The sequence below is a fragment of the Physeter macrocephalus genome, chromosome 2, assembly GCF_002837175.3.
Source record: "Physeter macrocephalus isolate SW-GA chromosome 2, ASM283717v5, whole genome shotgun sequence".
Taxonomy (NCBI): domain Eukaryota; kingdom Metazoa; phylum Chordata; class Mammalia; order Artiodactyla; family Physeteridae; genus Physeter; species Physeter macrocephalus.
Genome location: NC_041215.1, coordinates 51,031,871 through 51,054,834, shown reverse-complemented (window position 1 = coordinate 51,054,834; position 22,964 = coordinate 51,031,871). Strand labels below are relative to the sequence as shown.

Genomic DNA, 22,964 nt, shown 5'->3' with positions numbered 1-22,964 from the left:
CATGGCCGCTGGGCCTGCGCGTCCGGAGCCTGTGCTCCGCAACGGGAGAGGCCACAACAGTGAGAGGCCCGCGTACCGGAAAAAAAAAATAATAATAAGAAATAAAAAATAATAAAATAAAAATATATTACACACAAACTACTATGTATAAAATAAATAAGATACAAGGATGTAATGTACAGCACAGGGAATATAGCCAATATTTTATAATAACTTTAAATGGAGTGTCATCTATAAAAATGTTGACTCACTATGTTGTACACCTGCAAGTAATATAATACTGTAAATCAACTATACTTGAATAAAAAAATAACAAAAATATATATTACAATAATATTGCCCTTTTAGATGAAAGAACTTAAATTTGTAATTTAGCCATTTGTAAAAGAGCCATGTTAAATGAACTTGAACTATAGTCCTAAGTAAAAGGAATCCAAGATATAACCATTCCTTCACTGATTTATTTACACATTCAGTACATATTTACAAGGGGCAAGGAAGTTGGCATCCCCAGTGCCCACGTACACCAGGTTGTAATTTGTGAACACAGACTGCCTGGTTCGAATCCCAGGTCTGCCCTTTACCACTGGGCCACTTTGGGAACTTGCAAAGCGTCAGTTTCTTCGTCTATAAATTATGTGGAAGAATGTTACCTACCTCACAGAGTTGTTGTGAGGAGGCAGTGGTTTTATCCATCCAGTGGTCTTAGAATAGTTCCTGATCCATATAAGGGCTGTATAAGTTTATGCTCTTATTATTAATCTTTGCTTCCCAATAACTCAACTCTGATACCTCAGGATTCTCTCAGTGGATTTATGATAATTCTGTAAAATTTAAGTTCTCCCTTCTTTCTCCTTCAAATAGCACTTAAGTTCTAAGGATGCTTAGGAACGTCAGGGGAGAAAGCTTGTTCTCAATGGGCACATGGCCACACTGGCATCCTTTGAAAGGAATATTGTCCTGTCTGGTCCTTGGTGATCACCTCACAGAACTGGTGTCTAGTACGTTCAGTTCCCATCTGCCTGTACACTGAGTTGTTCACCCTGTGTGCACTGCAGGGGCCTCTCGGTGTAACGCAGTGCCACCTGTGTCCCGCTGGCTGTCTGGAAACTTCTTTCTCTTACTCAGGGTTTTTGGAATTTTTGGTTGCTCTCCCATTCCACTTCTGGACCTCAGAAAACCCAGCAAGTCTCCCTGTAGTCTACCCGGACCCAGGCTGTTTATTTTCCTCAGTTGATCCCATGTCGTGCTGGCCACAGGAGCTGCTGCAAAGCTGCTGGTTTCTAGAGGAAAAGGCACAAGACCAGGGTCACTCTCCCAACAAACAGGCTCTCTGCCACCCTGTTTACCCCAGTTTTCAGCCCTGAAATCCACTCAACATTGTCTCTGTTCTCTCCAACATGCCTCCCTTAGCCCATCCTTAGATTTTTGGGCTGGGGGGGCTGGGGGTGGCAGTGTAGGGAGAGTGTTGAGAGAAACCTACTTAGTATTATTCTCCAAAATTATTGATTAGACCTCAGCCTCAGAATTTTGATGTGGAAATCAAGAATTCACCATTGTTTGCCTTCTCTCTGCATTTCTGCCTAATAACCCTACCTTAAGGGCAAAGACTAGAACATCCTTGTTGCCGGGGGGGTGGGGGGGGGGTGGGGGAGGAGCGGATTTGCAAAGTAGGAAATACCAAGGGAGGAAGCCTATTAAGCACATTGATTAATACTTCAAATATTATCCTTCTACACATGTATTGATAGGGCTTCTTTTGAGACCCCCTGCCTCAGAGAGTTCCCAGATAATTGCATTACAACATAATAAGTGAAAACCCAAAAGAGGAAGCAACTCATTTTGCCTGGAAAAGTCAGGCAACGCTTCACCGAGGAAGTAAGGATAATTGAAAGAGGGATTCCGTTAGACACAGTACTCCTCAGCCCCTGACCCACATCTGTTGCAAGAAAGAACACTGAACTAAACTGGATGTGAACTTGAACTCGGGGAGCCAGAAAGACTCAACCAGAACTGGCCATAGTGCTTTTCTTCTTGCGTCCATTTGTAAGTCTACACTGAGGCGAACAGCCTGGTGGACACGATCCCTCCATCCCTCCATCCCTTGTGTATGGGGCTGCCCCCTGGGCTAGAATGAAGTTGGTGGATAGCAGCCTGACACCCGCAGTCCTACCTGAGGTCCTAGAAAACTCTGGTCTTCTCTTGTGTCAGAGCCCAGAACTTCTGAACTGGAGGCTATTTTGTTTTACTTTACTTGCACATTATATTGTATTTTTTTTCAAGTATTTTTTAAATTAATTTTTATTGAGGTATAGTTGCTTTACAATATTGTGTTAGTTTCTTGCTGTACAGCAAAGTGAATCAGTTATACATATACACATATCCACTCTTTTTAAGATTTCCTTCCCATTTATGTCACCACAGAGCACTGAGTAGAGTTCCCTGTGCTATGCAGTAGGTTCTCATTAGTTATCTATTTTATACATAGTAGTGTATATATGTCAATCCCAATCTCCCAGTTCATCCTACCCTCCCCTTCCCCCTTGGTAACCATAAGTTTGTTCTCTACATCTGTTACTCTATTTCTGCTTTGCAAATAAGTTCATTTCTACCATTTTTCTAGATTCCATGTATAAGCGATATCATACGATACTTGTTTTTCACTTTCTGGCTTATTTCACTCTGTATGACAGTCTCTAGGTCCATCCACGTCTCTGCAAATGGCACTATTTCATTCCGTTTTATGGCTGAGTAGTATTCCATTGTATATATGCACCACATCTTCTTTATCCATTCCTCTGTTGATGGACATTTAGGTTTGGAGGCCATTTTAAAAGCTTTACCTGTTGCAGACCTAATCCTTATTTTAGGAGCCAGCCTCCAGCAAATGTGAAATGGGGAAGTTTTTCCATAGCAGGCACCGCCCCATCTTACTTTTGTGTACTATTTACCCTCCTCTTAGCACGAGCCATTTAGCTCTCACCTAGGCACCCCAAATTTCCTTTTGTTTGCTATTTCATACAATTCTAACCTTCCCTATGTGTTCTTCACATTTCAAAATCTCATCTTCTTGACCTTCCTGCTTTAACCATCGAGTTTACATACTCTTAGTAATCTCTTTCAATATATTAATCCTCAAAGAATACAAGATACACACTTATCATTTTAAATTAGATCCCACTAACGTGTACATACTTGCTAATATCTTGATGTCTTATCTCCTCAGGGATATTTGTGTTTTAAAGAGGTTGCTTGTTTACCTGCTTCTCCAAAATGAAACACAAAAAGGGAATTTTCGCTTATGCATCTAACCATCCAGCCATCAAATAATATTTAGTACCAACCTTCTGTGAACAGGTACTTTGTTAAAACTGTACAACCAAGGTGTGTCAAAGGCTCCAGGCTTAGGGAACTTCAGGCATTAACAGTCACAGATGAGCTTTGTGGACAATGGACTTTCCTTCTTATCTCTCAGATCACAGCACAGGGGGAATAGGCTCTCTCCTTGACTGGAACTTAGACTCCTTGAGGGTTGGGTCTCCTGTTCTCTTTAGTCATACTTGCATCCCAGTGCCTTGTGTAAGTTCTGTCTGGCACGCAGAGGTGCCTAGTTTGCCTTCATCGAATAAATTCCTGACTTCGGAGACAAGGATATTCTTGTCCTAAGGCCAAAAACTTACACTAGATGAGAGATTTTTTGTTGTTCTGAATTTTTATACTTTAAATAATACAAGCGGACCCTAGAACCAACTACAATGTTTTGTTATGTATCATTTTGAATATAAAGCTGGTCTGCGTGGCATTCTTCCTAAAGGTAATTGATATTCAAGTAAAGAAAAGACCGCTTTGTAACCTTTCCTTGGTGGGTTTTATATTGCAAGTCCAGTTTACAGATGAAAACACCTAAGAGGCATTTATTGCATATCTGTCCTGTAAATGTAAAATCAAAGACATAAAACCACTGACTTCTTTCTTTGACTTGAATGGTTAAAATTGTCCATCATTTTAATACTTCTGAAATCTAAAATATACTAATATATAAGTTAACTTTTAAGTTTAAATAACTATGAAAAAGTATTAAAATGTAATCATATAAAGCCAAATTAGAATATTGAAGAAACTCTATGCAAAAAAATGAAAAATTAATTCTTTAATTTTGATCTCCAATACATACTGCTCTCTAGAATATGGGTGAACTTTTTCCTAAATGAAAATATTGTCATAACTGAATATACACATACTACTGAATCTTTGAGTAAGTTCTCATTTGGAAAGTATGATACAGATTTCATTTTTAAAAAATGAAGTCCATAAAATCTGAGTCTAAAACAGAAGGAACAGGTTTTTTAATGTTTACCTTTTTAAAAGGTTACCTTTATTTTAGGATGTTCATGGGAAATTCAATTTCCAGTGCCATTCTAATACATAAAAAATGAATGTCAGGAAAAAAATTGTTTCATGTACCAGCCAATGTATTTCTGTAATCCTCCCAGAAAAGATGATTGTCAAACAGACTACTTCTTGCAAAAATGCCTTCTCTGTCTGATCTCTTACTTAGCACTTTATTCTCTGCTTCTCAAGACTGAACCAGGCTTCAGGAAGCCCTTAGCACCAGCAGCCCACAAGCCCTGTTGACGTTTTGCTAAGGAGGGATTTTGGTCTTGCACTCCACAGCACACTCTTCACCGTGGAGAAGTGCCTTCTGCCAGCTGTCCCTGAGAATCAGAGGATATCCTCCATTTCACTTCCACCTGTCTGCCTTTTTGATCCTCATTATTTTTGGCAGCTTCTCCATCTATTGTGTGGCTCGGGGGGTTGATGTCTTATTGTTGTGGAAGATTACATTGGCACTCTATTTCCAGTTCGCCTTGTTGCTTTTGGGTAATGTCCAAGTGTAGAAGGGGGGAATGACAATTGACTCCCCTGATCTCAGTTGTAATTATTTAGGAAAGTGATTTGATATGATGTTATAATAGTTCTTGGAAGGAATGATGAGCATCTGAACTATATCAAGAAAGGAAAAACATACTTGGGTGATAATAAGGAGTTGGTTCGGGGATTGATTGTTGATGTGAGGGTGTCTGGGCTAATTGTGGATTGGGTGATGAGATTAATGGTGGCACTTGACTGAATTAGGGATACAGTCTGAGAAGAAAAATTCAGTTAAGGACATGTGTGCCTTTATACACAAACACAAACTGTGCTTTACATCACATTTGTAACTCTATGAAAAGCTCAATAATGGCACATTCCCCTTATACTATAAATTAACTGATTGTAAAGTATAGCAAACTTTATTTTTTGCCCAATTATGGTGGCTATCAAACTCACTAGAATATTCTTAAATTCCAAGTTCTATAAATGAAGAATAAAACATTGATGATTACAATAATTATTATTACAATAATTATAACAACCACCATCCTTTATTGTGTATTTTTTGTTTGCCATGCACTGAAAATTGTTTCATATACATCATCTCAGTTAATCCCCTCAACAGCTCTTCGAACTGAGTGTTATTAGCCAGATTGTTACAGATGAGGAAATTAAATCTCAGACAGGATTAGTAATTTGCCCTGGATTACAGCTACTAAATATCAGAAGTAGGATTTTAACCCTCCTTTCACTAGGCTGTATCGTCCATGTAAACTATTTTACATCATTTATTCTGATAAAACACACCATTAGAACTATAGTTATAGATGAATTGATTATTATTAGCTTTCAATAAGCATCTTCTTTTTGGGGGTGGTTTACATACACCTCTAAAGCAAACTATTTAGTCAAAAAGATCTCTCACCAAATACACTATCTAACATACTCGACTCTTCTTTGTTATCCATTCTTTACCAGAAATAAATTTTTCTGATACCTCCTAGTAATAAGTAGATTTAATTAATTAAGACTTTGGTTCATGAGGCTTCTCATTCTGAAGAACCATTTCTTGAGCATTATAGTTAATTTATAGCATGTGATGCTATTACAATATGCAGAATCTTTTATCCTTTTCCATATGAATGATTAGTCTATCTTTGGTACCTAATGTGAGTAGTTCTTAATACCTTTAAATAATAAGCCAAAAAGACTGGGTAATGAAATTTGGGGATGAACTTTTTTCTTTTATGTTATTGTGAAAGGGACTAAGTAGAATAATACAGATTTATTTCATTTATGAGAATGTAGGAGAAGAGAGGAGATACATAATTAATACTGTTTATAAAATGAAAAAATGCAACATATGTAGTAACAAGAACACGTCATTTTGAGCAGGTCTTTATAGAACAGATATCCCATACTGTGTTCCTCCTTTTCCACAGTCATTGCCATGACAATCTGGTATGCTTAGCAGTTGCTGCTTAGTAAGGGAGATGTCTCTTCTAGGAGATCTCTGTGTCAGCCAAAAAGACACAGCAGTCTCATTTGGGTCTAGAAATAAGATGAAATACATAAAATGAACAGAATTTTAGCATTTTTCTTCCCATTGAAAGGATTTTTTATGAGCCACTCTGCCCATTTCTACTTTAACATTTTTTAAATCAGAAGGAAGTTTTGGAGCAGGATTTTCTCTTCAAATTAAGATTCTTTCCCATATGATTGAAGACCTTGTCATTTCTAGATGTGACAAAATATCCACAACTGAATATGAAAACCTGTTATTAAGAATTGAAATTCATTTGGATGAAAGGCATCTAATAATCCAGGCCATGCTTAATTGTCCATTAAAAAAAAAACATGATCCTTCATGTCATTTCATAGACCCATCCTACTGTAATCTAAAAAATATAACTGTCTCTATTCAGCCACGACAGAGCTATTATTCACTCACTCCAAAATCATATTTTGAGTGCCCACCAACTTCTGGAGTCAAAGGATTTCACTGTTGTGGTAGGGATCTCAGACAAATTATGAGAGGACAACATACAAATAAATATGAAATAATGTAAAAGAACACATTCATGGAATCATCAGTAACTTGGGAATGTTCTTGCAGGGATTCAGAGTGAGATGGGATTTCACAGGGATGACTACTAGTAACAATAAACTCAAAGTTAGTGAAAGAGGCAATGGGCAAAGAGTGGCAGAGAGGAGGGGAGAGTGTGTTCCAGACTCAGGAATTATACACAAGAGCTGTGGATGGAAAACAGCACAGAGACAGGAAGAGGGTGAGTATCAACACTCACTTGAGGGAATGAGTTGATTGAAATATTCGAATGTTGGATAGGGTGGCTTAATTTCAATTTAGTGGGTTTTTAGTATGCATTTCAGAGAAGAGATATATAAGGAAAATCACACAGAAGAGGATAATGTAAGAGTTTTTCTGGAAGCTGACTTGGCAGAGGGAGAGTCTGAAGCTCATTGGTGTTGTCAAGGTATGAGGGGATAACATTGTACTATAGAAATGGAAATTATCAAGCAATCTTAAATTATCTATGTAGGCGAAAATAGTAAGGTTGGTAATGAGTTGATTAGCAGGACAACTTAAAAGCAGCCTCCTTGTGTTCAGAATGTGTCAGGCTTGAGTCCTGGAATATTGGGAGGATGAGGATGTGTCAGTACCAGAGAGGAGCTAGGTCATTAATGCTGTGTTCGACAAGGCAACAGCTTAGTTTTTAAGTATTATAGATGAGTTGTCATTGGAAGAGCCAAGTGAAGACTCTGTGTATTCACCTCATTATATAAATAGTAAAAAAATAATTTATAATAGGTGGGGATAAAAAGATTAGATTCATGAGAGGTGATCTAGATTTGGAGTCAGTTCAGAATAATAACTTTTTAAACTGTATGGCAGGCCTAATTCTACACATGGAGAATACAGGGTAAACAAAGGCATGAGCTCTACCCTCGTGGAACTTAAACATAGCAGAGTGAGTAGGTGAATCTTTGAAAGTAGGATAGTTCCAAAAGGCAGGTAAACATTGTAGGACTGGGGAAATAGATCTTCGTTAGAGATTTGAGATGGCTACATTTGCAGGGTAGGAAGAAAAAACAAGAATGAATAAGGATTCTACAAAAGAGAAATTTGAATGTTATGAAAAGAACCAGATGTCACTTTAAGTATTGTTTGAAACATCAGTAAGTTGGAACCAACTTAAATGTCCAGTAGTAGGAGGATTTACTTTAAATTGTGAAATATTAGGTAAACATTATTAAATGAGATATCTATATGCAATGATGTAGATAGATGTCTATGATGTATTTAATGAAAATGGAAAGTGCAGAATGACTGATAATGATCTCATATTTATAAAGTAAGGAAAGTATATAAAAATACACTTACACAAATATATATTTGTGCATGTGCATAGAAATAGGTCAGGAAGCCTACTCACCTAACAGTTGTTAGTAGTGGTTACATATGAGGAGTAGAATCAGGAGGGGTAAGAAATAGGGGCTTTCAGTGCATACTTCATATATTTCAGAATTATTTTTATTTTATTACATTGAGCATAAATTTTTTTAATTGAAACTTGTATTGGAATAATTGTAGATTCACATACAGTTGTAAGAAATCATACAGAGTCCCCTCCTGGAACTGTGATGTTACAAAATGTTGAGTCTTCTGTTCCTGTCCCACAGGTCCCTGAGGTTCGGTTCTTTCTTATTTTATATTTTTGTCTATTTTCTCTCTTGTTCACAGTGAGTAAATTCTGTTCACCTCAAGAACACTGATTCTATTCTCTGCAATATCCTTTCTACTATTGAGCCCATCCAGTGAGTTTTCAAATTTCTATTCTTGTATTCTCGGTACTGTTATTTCCATCTGACAGATGCTGAGATTAAGCACGGGAAAACCTGACTGTAAGCTTCCTGGCAGTCAGGGTAAAACAGGAAACAAAAATCATGCATCTTCCTATATGAGAAGTAAAAACAACAATTCTCAGTGATGTCAAAGAATTTCCTAGGCTTCTCCCTTAGACAAATTTCTCACTCTAGGAGACGGACTACAGGAGTAGCTCTCAGGATAACCAGCAAGCAGTTTTGAATGTATTTTCTACACATCTCTTGGAGGGAAATGTTATAATACAAAAGAGAATCTAAATGATTTGTCAGTTTCAAATTACAGCCCAGATCACCACATTTGACAAGGAGAAACTTTATTACAGAGGGAAACAGAAGGACTTAGTAATGAACTGGGGAGAGAGCTTAGTTCCATAGAACCTCCCAGGTCTGAGAGGAAGTAATTACATACATTGTGATGCTTTAAAAGTATGTGCAACAGTAGCTGCTGCCTAAGTAACATCCTAAGAGCGGGGAAGACCCAATTCATCTTAATTGAGACACCTCATGGCCTACCAGTTATGTGAGTCATGGGTTTCTATTGGCTTCCTGGCGAAAGTTGTAGAGATAGAGAGCTCATTGACAAGTTAGAGAGCTGAGTGAGATTACTGTATACAATATCTGGGAAGAGTGGGTATCATTGTTGAAGAGAAACAACCTGGGGGGTCTAAACTTTTAGCAGTGGGGAGATTTAAAAGGAGATCATGTTGTGAGACCTAGTGGGAAAAATGATTCATTGAATATCGTTTTCACTGGGTGGCCTGCTGGATGAAATGAGTGGGAAGATGTAATTGGTCATTAGGTCATTAGGTTGTAGTCTAAATTCACTATTTGGAAACCAAGCAAGGATTGCTTCTAAGAAAACAGAAGATGGTCTGTGGTGTCAAATGTAGGAGAAAATACCAGAAGATGAGAATGAAGGGGGCATAGGTGGGAATTAGTATTGTTAGAGAGCATTTTCATCCAACAGAATTAAAGAATGGGAGGAAAGTTGTAGGAAAGACACAGGAGGTAAGAAAGGAAGGATATAGCTAATATTCTAAGATGAAAGGATCTGTGAAAAGTCACCTAGAAATAGTATATTATTGGAATTATTGTCATCGATAAATGGTGTCAGGTAAAAAGGATAACTTAAAAGTGCCCAAGACATACATGAAGAAATTGTGGAGGAGGGGATAGGATCACAGGCTTTAGGAAGGAAACTGACCATGAGAACACAGATTTCTCAAAGAGACAAGGTAGAAGATCTAGAGCTCTAATAGACTTTGAATTTGGAAAGGCAGACATCTCTCCCTCTGCTATTAAAAGGAAAGATGAGAATATGAATGTGCAGATGGCATGAAACCCTGATATGCATAAATTAGAATTTTATTTTTCTATGACTTAATTTCTGTGCAATGGCCCATTTCAATATGGTGATGGAAATCTCAAGCCGTTCAAGATTCTCTGTCTTCCATTTTCCTGGTCCTCATTCCTCCCAGGCCACTGCTGAGGGATCCTTTGCTTTTATCAGTCTGCTAGCAGCCCTGTGACTCTTCCATGACACTCAAGGAAACCATGGTTCCACATCTATGCCTACCATGTCTCGGGAATCTCTCATGAATGTCCCTAGTACTGTGTGCCCAGATACATACCCTCAGACATTCACTCTCCGGAGTTATGCTTCTTCCTCGGCTTCTAACCCAGGAAGTGTAGTTCATGGCCTCAGGGACTCTTACAGTTCTGATTTCCTCAACTCTCCCCCATCAGTCCTCCATGTTTCTTGTCTAGAGGTAGAACAGTGACACATTGTGGGAGGTTGTATGCTACTGTCACATAGCATTTTGCTTAAATACTTGTACCTATCTGAAGTCCTTGCCATTTCTTCAAGGGCTTTTGCTTCTGTGACCAACAAAGAAGACTGCCCCTTTTTTTGGTAGAGGCTGGGGGGCTTTTCCCCTGTCTCAAGCCTTCCTTGAAGCAATGAACATAAAACATCTTAGTTTCTTGAATGTGTTCAGGTAGAAGGGAAATGGAATAAATTGCTTAACATTTCTAAAATATTAACATACCACAAGTACCAAAGATGAAGCGAATGAGAGTTTATTGTGTATCTGCAGGGTGCCAGGCATTTCTTCATCCCTAACAACTAGCATTTTATTTTATTTATTTATTTATTTAATTGGGGGTATAGTTGTTTTACGATGTTGTGTTAGTTTCTGCTGTACAGCAAAGTGAAGCAGAGTTCCCTGTGCTATACAGCAGGTTCTCATTAGTTATCTACTTTATACATATTAGTGTATATATGTCTAACAACTAACATTTTTAATGTAGGTGTTATCATTACCCCATTCTAACGATGAAGAAACTGAGGCTATGTGAGGTTATATAACTTACAAAGTGTCATACTGCTGATCAGTGGCAGAGCCACTTCTCTCTGAACTGTACCCTTCACTCTCCCTCTGAAAGTAAAGTTAAAGGGCAGAATGCAGTATGAACAACATTCAGAGAAAGCCACAGTGGGTATTCTTGGTTTTAGTCACCTGTAAGGAAATGATGTTGGGGAGGGCTGGTGGAGTTAGAGAAAGACAGGCACTGGTAGTATCAGATGGAGGAGAGGCTGAGAAGTTGATGGCTCATAAGACTATGGGTTGAATTCTTTTCGAAGCGCCATTTTAAAAGCAGAAGCAGCACCTATGGCAGGAAACCCAAACTGATAATTGTTGTCAGGCATATAGAGGGAAGTGAAGAGTTTATGGTCCTAGAAAGGATAACAGAGAAGTAAGTGATCATAACAACTAACACAAGCTGGTAAATAGAAGCCTTATGTTTTGGAATAAAGAACACGTCACTGAATTTGGAAGTAACACGGTACTTCATAATGAGGAAGCAAAGATGGAGGTTAGCAGGGTATCAGAAAAAGTGAAGAAATTTGAAACCATGGTGTTGAGAGATCATATAATTCCATATTACTTCCTGTTATTCTTATTGCCATCTCTTATTCAATGGGTTTTAACCTCAAGTAGCAATCTAAGAAATGTCCATCACTTGACGGTCTGGAAACAAAACCATGGACTGAAGGTACCAGCTCTCTTTTTCTTCTCATATGTAGGAAGAAAGAAATGGAAAAGTCAAAGACTGTACAGAAGAAAGAATATGACTTTAGAGTGATGAGACCTGATTTCAAATGCAGACTCAGTCTCTTCTGTGTGATCTTAAATGAAAGAATAGTTATATTTCTATGACCACTTGGTTGAGAGGCTTAATTAAGATTACGATTAGGTGCCTAGTATGGGATCCTGCATATAGCAGGAGCTCTATAAATGTAATTTATTTTTCCTACACCTTTATTCATTCAACAAATATTTTTAGAGCAGCTAATTTTATGCAACAGATAATGTATTAGTCAGCATAGGCCACCTTATGCTGTAGTAATAAAGACCCCCTAATCTCAGTTGCTTAAACACAACAGAAGTTTAATTCTCTCACCGACTCAAAGTCTGCTGCATGTTTAGATGGCTTTATTGGGCAACTCTTCTCCATGTAGCAGTCCAGACCACTTCACTCTTTTAACCTAACCATCTTAATACAAGACCTCTGCAAGGATCACTACAACAGAGAAAGTGCTGTCCAGAACTGCTCTTAGAAATTTCTACCTGGAAGTGACACACATCAATCAGCTTGCAATCCATTGGTCAGAACTAGTCCTGTGGCCTCTCCTACTTCAAGGGGATGAACGTGGAGTCTTTCGTGTGCCCAGAAAAAAAGAAGAACCAAATATTGATGAACACAAGGAATGTCTTCCACTTGCAAGGCACTGGGTACTTAGTAGTGAATAAAGCAGGCATCATTTATCTTTCCCTCATGGACCTCTCAATCCAGAGTGACATGCTGCTGGGAAAGTTACGGCATCTGAAAAGAGCCAGGTTTCTACCCAGGCAAGGCAAGGAACTAGATCAAAGTGATTGCATTCAATAAGTATAAAGTTATGTGGGAAAACAGGAAAGGGTAACAGTTGAGTATAAGTGACAAGTATGGAGAAACTTAGCAATCCTCAATAAATATTTACTGAATGAATGTTAAGTGAGGAATAAGAAGAAATTTAGCTCTAAAAAACTAAACGGGAAAGGCGACAGAGAGAGAACAGATACAGGAAGAAAAAACACATGGAAACAGTTTATGCTTTTCAAATGTTCTGAATAATATTTGGGAATAAAAGCTGTTCTTGCTATATCTGCTGCTTCCAGTAAGCCTGAAATATTCTGCTCTGGTCTCTTCTGCCATAGTTGGGCTGCACGGGAATGAGTTCCCAGCCAGACTGTTTCATTCTTACCTAGTCAAGAATGTAGGAATTGTTGGGAGACTTGGACTCTGACTCATCTTCTAGAATGTTTTATGATGAATCAAGTTTGCTTGATGGGCAGCTGTCAAATCTAGAAGTGTCACAGGAAATGAGGAATTATGCCACTATAAATACTAAAAATGCTACAGAGTTAAGCAAAAATCCTTATGAATACAAATTTATGGCAGAATGTTAGAGGTGGTTACTTAAAGCATTAAAATGATTGACATAAAAAATATTTATTAAAGGAATGATAGAAAACATGTAAAAAAAAAAAAGAGAAACATTTATAATGTAGCCCCTACAGATAAACCCTTTTAACATTTTGGTATAGTTCACCCCAAACTTTTTTCTAGGCACATACATCCATTTGTCTTACAAAAATAGATCATAAAATACGTATTGCTCTGTCACCTCCCTTTTACTTAACAGTATTTCTTGAATATATTTCCATGCCAAAAATATACTTCTACAAAATTATTTCATGGCTGCAGGGTATTGTATCATATGTATGTGTCAAAGTATATTTCTTTATCATCCCATTACGTTGTTTACAGATGGTTGCTATTATAAACGATGCTGTTATGAACATACTCTGGCTGAATTTCTGTGCACCTCTTTAATTATTTCATAGGGTAACTTTTCTAAATTGGAATTACTGTGGCAAAAGTTATATACAATTTAAGGCTTATTATGTACATTACCAAATTGCCCTCTAAAATATTGTTGCAATTTACATCCCTACCAGCAATTGATGAGAGCAGAAGAAGAGAGTTTAGGAGCCCGTAAGTCTACAAATGTGGTTATAAAGAATTGACGATACCATTAAATGTGTGTTTAACCCTGATAGCTGTTGACAAAAAGGGGCACTCGATATGTTATTTTTATTTTTTAATTTTTATTTATTTATTTATTTTTGGCTACGTTGGGTCTTCATTGCTGCGTGTGGGCTCTCTAGTTGCAGCGTTTGGGGGCTACTCTTCTTGCAGTGCGTGGGCTTCTCATTGTGGTGGCTTCTCTCGTTTCAGAGCACAGGCTCTAAGTGCGTGGGCTTCAGTAGTTGTGCCACGTGGGCTCAGTAGTTGTGGCTCATGGGCTCTAGAGCACAGGCTCGGTAGTTGTTGCACACGGGCTTAGTTGCTCCGCGGCATGTAGAATCTTCCCGGACCAGCGCTCGAGCCCATGTCCCCTGCATTGGCAGGCAGAATCTTAACCACTGCGCCATCAGGGAAGCCCAATATGTTATTTTAAAATCCCTCATCCTATATTTCATGCTTTATTCTAAAATCATAAGTATGAGAGCTTCACATTAGATTTCTTAGAAAGGAATTTAAGACATTCACATTCTCTGCTAAATGGGTTCATTAATATTATGGGCGCTAGGATAAGATCCATGGATGATCCATTGGATATCTGCAGTGAGTTCCTCTCTTGACAAAATATATTGAGCTCTCTCATTGATATATCCGTGCCTTGATATATGGCTGTGGCTGGATATCTGTGCACATCTTTAATGATTCTCTGAATAGTAGGCAATTTCCCATTTGTCTAAAGAGAAAACCGAGAAAAGTTTTCAGCTAAATTGACTATGTAAACTTTGAGGGACATGGATGAACTAGCCAAGTGTCTACTTATAATATGTAATCTACTAATTTAGACATAGATAATACTTTAAAGCATATATCATGTAGAATATTTTTAGAAGTATTGCTCTTTTCTCAACCTTATAATTTATGATGTAGTTTTAGTCTAACTCCCCCTCCCATTCATTCTTGACATCAGAATGGTACCACCTTTTCAGGCAGTTGGCATGTTTCCACCACCTGTCATCTGGAATTCAGTCTAAGCGGTTTGGGGTGCAAGATTGTGAAACCGTATGATGCCATCACTGGAAATCTTTTCTCTGGCTATAAAAACCCACTTACTACTCATAGTCTCCAGTAACCACTTACTCTACTACTTTTTTTAGTGATCTTTAAAATACTTGTTTTCAAAAACACTTTGAATTTTTAGGTCATGTCTCCCAAAATAATTACTAACTCAGTATTAAATCCATTGGCTTCTGTTTTTACCGGTCCTATCAAGCGAATGACTGCTAAAACTATCCAAAATTCTCATCAGTTGGCGTCTCAGATTAATGCTATTTCCCTAAACTGTACTTTGTTCAAAATAAAGTAATTGAGAGAGTGCCTGGTATTATGAGAGACTTTATAAGGACTTTAGATAAGATGCCTCTTTTTCTGAGGGACAATTATGTGGAAGAAGAATCTCACCTTACATTCATCCATATATTATAGTTTAAACAAAAAGAGAGAGGATTCATGCAAATCTCTTTTGTGTTCTTATGCAAAGTGACTATTGAATACGAGAGCTTTTGTCCACCTATAAAAAATATCTTAAGAATATAGTAGGATTGTCATGCATTTATCTTGTATAGAAACACTGAAAATATAGGTTCATGAAGCCTGCTGCTTTGAAAATATTCACATTGGAATCTTTTAAGAACTACAGCTTCTACACAATTAAACCTCCTTCCAAGCCCAAACCACATCTACTTTTACTTTAATACAAAACCAACCAACCAACCAACAAACAAGCAGCAGGAAATATTTAGAATAGATATTCTCCCAGGGACCCATAGCCAAAATTTTTGGAACTCAAAATGAAAAATTTAGAGAATTGAGTGGCTAGATTTCCCTGTAGTGTTACTCCCTCCTTAAAATATATTATGTTATGTTGTTTCCATTCTTTTCATCTACGTATTTCCAAGAGACTCAGAGTAAAATAATGTATATTACAGGTTAGGTGGCAGCTATTTGATTGATACGGTTGAAGATAACATATGGTGTATTCTTTACTTTAAACTGTTTTGAGTCTTTTTTCTTGCCCACAGCAGTAGTATATGTGAGAATTACCCCAAAACTTCCCAATGGTACATGTGTGTAATACCCATCATCTTAAAAAGCAATGAACATTTTGCCACTGCATTCTTTATTATTTGAAGCAAATCAAACTGAGAGCTTAAAATAAATTGTTACAGAACTCTAATTCTATAAGATCTTACAATTCCAGGAGATTATACATGCCGTTTTAAAATGTTAATCAGAAGATGCATTTGTTTTAATTCTTGATACTGAAAATATTGACTGAATTGTGAATTAACACATTTAGGGTTGCAGATGTCATTTTTCATGAGATTTCCTGAATGATATAATTTTCATATTTCATATAGCAGTTTGATCAATTTACAGATTTATTTTACATAATTAGTTGGTAAATGAGAAATTCAATTGCTGATATATAACTATTTCTCTGAAATATAGAAAATAAGTTTAAATTCTGAATTATAAATGAAAAAAATATTTTGAAGACATCTGGTCCACATCTGTCTGAAATAAGATAATTTAAAACAGTGTAATTAAATGCAAGAAATACTGAAATATTCACACCTTAGAATGTAGAAAATAAGTCATTCCATTTTAGTGTGATTTCTTGAATTGGTGATTTTTTTTTTTTTTAATTTTAGTGTCCTTTAGCTTCTCATTCTGTCATTACAAAGAAGACTGACAAGCTAAACAAACAAAAATAATCCATGTTTTTCAAAGCTTCTACTAAATGAAAGAATTATCTTTATTACTATTCTTTTATGCATTGACTAACCTCCACTCCTAAGTTAATACTCAGTGGACTTAGACTCAGGCCTACCCCCTTTTGATGTATTTATAATTCTCCATTCAATTATTAAAAATGAGAGATTAGTAAGAGAGTGTAATCTCACTCCCTAAACCGTGTGTTCCTTGTGGACACAAAGAGGCTCAGTAAATGTGAGAGAGAGGTACTCAGACTCATGGAAATGAAAAGCATCTTTGGTACATTCTCATGATCAGTAGAGAATCGTCCTTTGAAGACTGGTCTTTTCTTTTGTTAAAAACCTGTGTTAAGTGGAAAATTAACCATTTTAGGAGAAAGGAAAATAAGCTAGACTTTCTATAGTCTAACCAAAAAATGTGAAAGAACAGATTCTCCTTTAATAAAAGGCTGCAGAGCCTTGAGACTTCAACAGGACTAGGTTTTGACCCATGATAGAGAAATTAGATTCATGAAAACACTCAATACTAATGCTACAGTTTAAGGGTGAGGGAAGATCTCAGCTTGGATGCCAGAGGCTCTCCTAACTAACAGTAGACCATGAGAGGAATTGATACTATGAGAAGTGAAAACACTTTTCCTAACACATACCCTAAGATATCACAAGTTTTGTTTTGTGTTTTTTTTTTTTCAGGGAGCATGATAAAGATCCAGAGAGTTTTTTTAAGATATTGATGCATCTTAAGGACTTAGGACTCAATTTCCACATATCTGTCCTTGGAGAAACCTTCACAGATGTCCCAGGTATTTCTTTTGAATTTTCTAGTGTGTATTTTTATAGATGACATAAGCTGTACAACTTAAGTATTAATTTCCATGTTTCCCTTTGTTAGAATAATCAAGATGAGCACTGTTAACCAAAAGATTATATGATGGCATTAAAGTGTGATTCAATTAAAAATTACTTAAGTAAGCATTCTTTGACTTAAGTTGAGAACGTGAAGTCATCTCTTTTATCAAATATAGTTTATATGGTGCATCCTGATGTAAATAACATATATTGCTTTAGGCATCTTAACACTTAAGGAAAGTGGGAATTTGTAATTGGATATACACCCTCTCACCTCTGGGGTCACTGGGTTGATTCCTACTCACATTGGTAATGGCTGAAATATATTACCATCTGTTAGGTGGCCTGTGTAAAGCATTTTGGCATCAAACTTGTCATGTGGAGTAGACACATATCATAGTTGTCATTGGTCCATGCCTTTTTTATTGAACTTGAGAAAACAAACAAAAATCCAAAGCTGATAGCAGCAGGTCGTCTCATCCTTAATGCCATGTGGAGCCTGTTCCAAGCCATTTCCTTCACCTTGCATCCTCACTGGGCATGTTTGGGTCAGTAAGATGAGCATCTCAACCATCGTCCTAAGCACTTAGGTGTTCATATTTTTTAAGCTTTGGGTATTCAGCTTTTTTTTGTAAACTCCAAGTTTACAGACAAGAAAAGTTCAGAAATGGCCTCTGTCATCATGCTTTATGACTCTTAAGGACCGCTTAAAGTTTACCCTCACTTAGCAAGTACTTTTTGATTCTGGTACAACACAAGGAAGTACACCCAGCTTGTACCTCAGTAGCTTCATCTGATATGGCTCATCCTCTTCCCCCTGCACTTATGGACACCAAACTTTTCTCAGTTCCTCTAAGATTCCAGCCTTCTTTAAACCTTTGCATGTTTGCCTATTTGTATTTTATTCATTCACTCTCAGCTCGAGGGCATTTTCTTTCAATGTGAAGCTTTGCAATGGTCTCATGTCACCCTATACTTTTACTTCATGGTGCCTCCCTCAGTTTCTAATCATATAATTATGTGTAATTTCTTATCTCACTCCCCCCCCACACACACATACACATAAACATTAGAATGTAGGTGCTGGGAGGACAAAGATTATGACTATCTTGTTCGTCACGGTACCTCAGAGCCTAGTGCAGTGCCTGGTACAAGGCTGGAACTCAATAAATGTTTGTTGAATAAACAGATAAAAATGTAAACTCCCTGCCCTCAAGCAGTTTATAGTTTTCTTGAAGAGGGAAGACTTTTGCATAAGGACGGGAAACAGAGAGGGAGACACAGGATAATGTAATTATATATTAGTATTGACACATGTGGCTTAGAGTAGAATGTTAATTGAAGAGCTAGAACTTGAATAGCCAAAGGATTAGGATATTCCAAAAGGGGAAACAACATGGGCAAAGCATAGAGAAGCAAGTATTTTAGATATTGTACTTAAATGAGAGAACAATTTCAGTGATTAATGCTATGAGGTCACTAGGTAGAATAGAAGATTCTGCATGCAAAACTTAATAAGTAATACATGGGCAGGGTAGGGCCAAAGTATGGAGGATGAGCAAAGTAGATTAGGTAAAGGTAAAAAAATAGGGAGCCTCGGTCTTGAACTGGAAAGAAGTATGATAAAGCGTGTATTTTAGGAAGATTTATCTTGCAGTGATATGTAGGCAGAATTGCAGTAAGACTCTGCAGTGGTCATCCAAGTGTGATTCTGTGAGGTGGTGGAAGAGAGATTAGTGAGAGGGCTGTAGGAGAGAGAGATTCTCAAGGAAAACACAGAAAAGAATTTGATAGATGGATGGCTGTCAAGGAAGAAGGAAGAAAAAAATCAGCTCATTTGCAAAGCTAGTGAGTTCAATTTTGTTTGTGCCAGTTTTGAGGTGTTTGTGGATGAACTGAGGAAAGAGGCTGGAGGATATCCCTAAGCAGAAGGCTTTGTAGCCAGCTTTACTGTTGGGTAATTTTAAGCCACCACTACAAAGAAGACTAGGTTCTTACTCAAAGGGCCACGTCCTTGGGATCACAGCTCTCCCTTCCCACACGTTAACACTGAGCTATTTAGAGCAGCACTGGGGATTGAAAGTGGAATGGGGAGCAATTAGGGGCCCAGGAACTGAGTGCTCAGTAATTACAGGCTCAATCTTTTACTCACTTTGGTTTGACCTCAACACATACTTAACTGAGCACTGTGGAAGGGGGATTTCACAGTGAACAGGACTCAGTCTGCACCTCAGAGAGCCCTGCCTTGGGGAGACACTTACATATAATTAACAGGTACCTAGGATGCTGTGGGATCATTAGGGAATGCTGTGGAAGACCATAGGAAGGGTCATATTACCTACATACACACTTCTGTTACTCCCAGGCCCAACTGGAGCTCCTTTCTGCCCTTGCCTCTGGCCCATCTCTGTCATGTCAAACGTGAATCAATTCTCTTTAAGGCTACAGAACTTCACCTTGCGCATAGGAGGAGCCCAAGTTGTTGGCTGGATGACTGAGCCTGGTAGATTTCCAGGTTGTGCTCCTAGAAGGCCACCTTGCTAGTCTTTACTCCAAAGGTTTCTTCACAGGCAGTTCTGTGTAACTTCTGCCGTTTGTATCACTGTCCTAGTTTGACAAACACTAATATAGCACTTGCTGTATTTCAGGCATTGTTCTAAGCCATTTATAAATGTTAACTCTTCTTAACAGTCTCATTCAGTATTACTGTCTCCATTTTTCTTAGGTGGGGAAACTGAGGCACAGAGAAATTAAGTGAGGTCACATAACTATCAATACATAATACTTTTAACTACTATGCTGTGCTACCTTTCCATTTTCTTGTTTTCTGACCCAACTGCTTCTCTAAGTTTAAACATTAATTTTTTTTCCCCACCTCACCATCCAGCACTTCATGCAAAGGGTTACCTAGCAGGCATACATTTCTTTGCCTGTTATCTCTTCTAGGTGTTCCACTAGCATATCTAAAACCCATACCCTAAAACCAACTTATACACTGTGCAGTATCAGTCAGGAGGATAACTCTGAACACTGTTAACATTTGTGAGGAAGTGTTTTTCTTGTAAATAATTGTAATAATAATCATTATTATCCTGTTAATTGCTATTATTTATTGAAAGTTTGCTTCTTGCTTGGTCCTTTGCCAGGTTATTTCATATAATGCTCATGATAATCCCAAAGGCGTAGGTATTATTATCCCATTTGATAGATGGAAAAACTGAGACTTTGAAGGCTTAAGTCACTTTGATTACACTCCTTTATGAGTCAAGTTTTGCTCTTTCACATACAAGCCTAGATGTACTGGAAAACCAAGAAAGGTTTAATACATGACGGCAGGACCATTAAATTACTCTTTTTTTTTTCCCTTGAGGTAAGATTTATACATATAACATTGTATAAATTTAAGGTGTACAATGTGATAACTTGATATATTTACATATTGCAATATGATTACCAGTGTAGCTCTAGCTAAGGTCTCTCTCACATCACATAATTATTTCTTTTTCACAGTGAGAACATGTAAGATCTAGTCTCTTAGCAGTTTTAAAGTATATAATACAGTATTGTTGACTATAATCGCTATGCTGTATTTTTGATCTCCAGGATTTATTCTTACTCTAGTTGCAAGTTTGTACATTAATTACTCTATATCCAACTTCTTTCTCCTTCCCTCTACACAGAACTTGTAGGGAAAGGTAGCATATCTCTGAGTGATGGCATTAGTGCTAGTGAGTTTTACTGCCCTTTTTGATGAAGCAGACAATCTCCATTAAATTTCTTTTGAAAATGTTAAAACCACAGTAGAGCAACTTTGTAGAGTCTTCATACTGTTGATTATTTTCAAATTATGTTGCAGAAAGGTTATTATCATCCTTTTTCTGAAAAGTGTAGTAGTTGATTATTGATTCTAATTTATAGCTACATAGTTTATCATTCTTTTGCATGATCCTTTCATTTTACAAAAGAGATGCTAGATCTAGGACAGTGACTATTCCAAGTGCTCACAGCTGGGCACAGTGGGCGAGACGGGCAGTAGGTAGTGGCAAGGTTAGGAGTAGAACCTGGGAGTCAGTCTCCTCATCCCTACCCACTTCTGTATGTGTTCAACACATGTTTTTTAAATATCTGCTTTATGCCAAGCACTAAACTAGATGTTTAAGATGAAGTGGTGAATAAAACAAACATCTTCTGTGATGTTTGCATCACAGAAGTAGTCTAACTCCAGTGCATTATCCATCAGTTCCTAGAGCGCTTAGCATGTGCCAGGTACTATTAGAAGCCCTTTGTGCATTGCCTTGTTTATTCGTCACAACAACCCTGTGAATTAGGCACTTTTGTGATTATCATATTACAGCTGCGAAAAGTCAGAAACAGGGAGGTTAAGGCACTTGCCTGAAATCACGCATCCATCCAACTATCAATCCACAATTCAAACCTTGTCAGCCCACCACTCTGCTATTCTCCTCTATGTGGAAATCCACAAAGTCATCCCTCTTTTACAGGTAAGACAGCAGGAGGTGATAATGGTGGAAAATTCCTGACTACTCATATGAAATCATTTCCATTTTCTCTAATAAGCTCTTTGCACATGGAAAGTTTAAAAACAAATAAACAAAGAACCCCCGCAAAACCTCAAATTCATTTCCTAAATATATCACTCCTTAGATATTAAAGTGAACTCCCTCTTCTTTCTGCCGTCTGTCTTCACCACAAGAAAGGTGTCAAAAACAATATGAAGTGGGAAGATATTCCAAATAATACTTGGTATATATTTACTGTTCAATAAATACTATTTCAGTGAATGAAAGAATAAGTCTGGTATAATAGAATAATGTAGTTTACATACTGTATCAGATATATTACAAACCTACATTGAAATGATTTCCAAATATTAGAGAGTTCGTGAATGAAAATAGAGAACCCTAAGACTTAAGGAAGTTCTAAGCGGTTTTTTTGTTTTTTTTTTTTGCCGTACGTGGGCCTCTCACTGTTGTGGCCTCTCCCGCTGCGGAGCACAGGCTCCGGACGCGCAGGCTCAGCGGCCATGGCTCACGGGCCCAGCCGCTCCGCGGCATGTGGGATCCTCCCGGACCGGGGCACGAACCCGCGTCCCCTGCATCGGCAGGCGGACTCGCAACCACTGTGCCACCAGGGAAGCCCTAAGTGGTTTTATATTATATTTTCTGTTTTCATATAAATGACCTTGATTTAACCTAAATCTATTTTTCAATCTGTTCTCATCTTTCAGTTCTTACATCAGTCAGAATAAGCTAAATTATGCTAAGCTAGCAGCCTTAAAAATCTCAGTGGCGGGGCTTCCCTCGTGGCGTGGTGGTTGAGAGTCCACCTGCCGATGCGGGGGACGCGGGTTCGTGCCCCGGTCCGGGAAGATCCCACACGCCGCGGAGCGGCTGGGCCCGTGAGCCA

The 22,964-nt window shown here is 37.8% G+C and overlaps 1 protein-coding gene across 23 annotated transcripts in view; it reads left to right on the top strand.

The window, feature by feature from the left end:
* The window catches only part of GTDC1 (glycosyltransferase like domain containing 1), a 416,031-nt gene that overhangs the window by 342,660 nt on the left and 50,407 nt on the right, over positions 1–22,964 (top strand). For all 23 annotated transcript variants that reach the window (XR_008618456.1, XR_008618439.1, XR_008618445.1 and 20 more), the window contains one exon: positions 17,382–17,491. Coding sequence is in view for 19 of the 23 variants with exons in the window: in XM_055087686.1 (XP_054943661.1) it covers positions 17,382–17,491 (110 nt within the window). In the remaining 4 variants the exon portion in view is untranslated. The remainder of the gene's footprint in view (positions 1–17,381; positions 17,492–22,964) is intronic.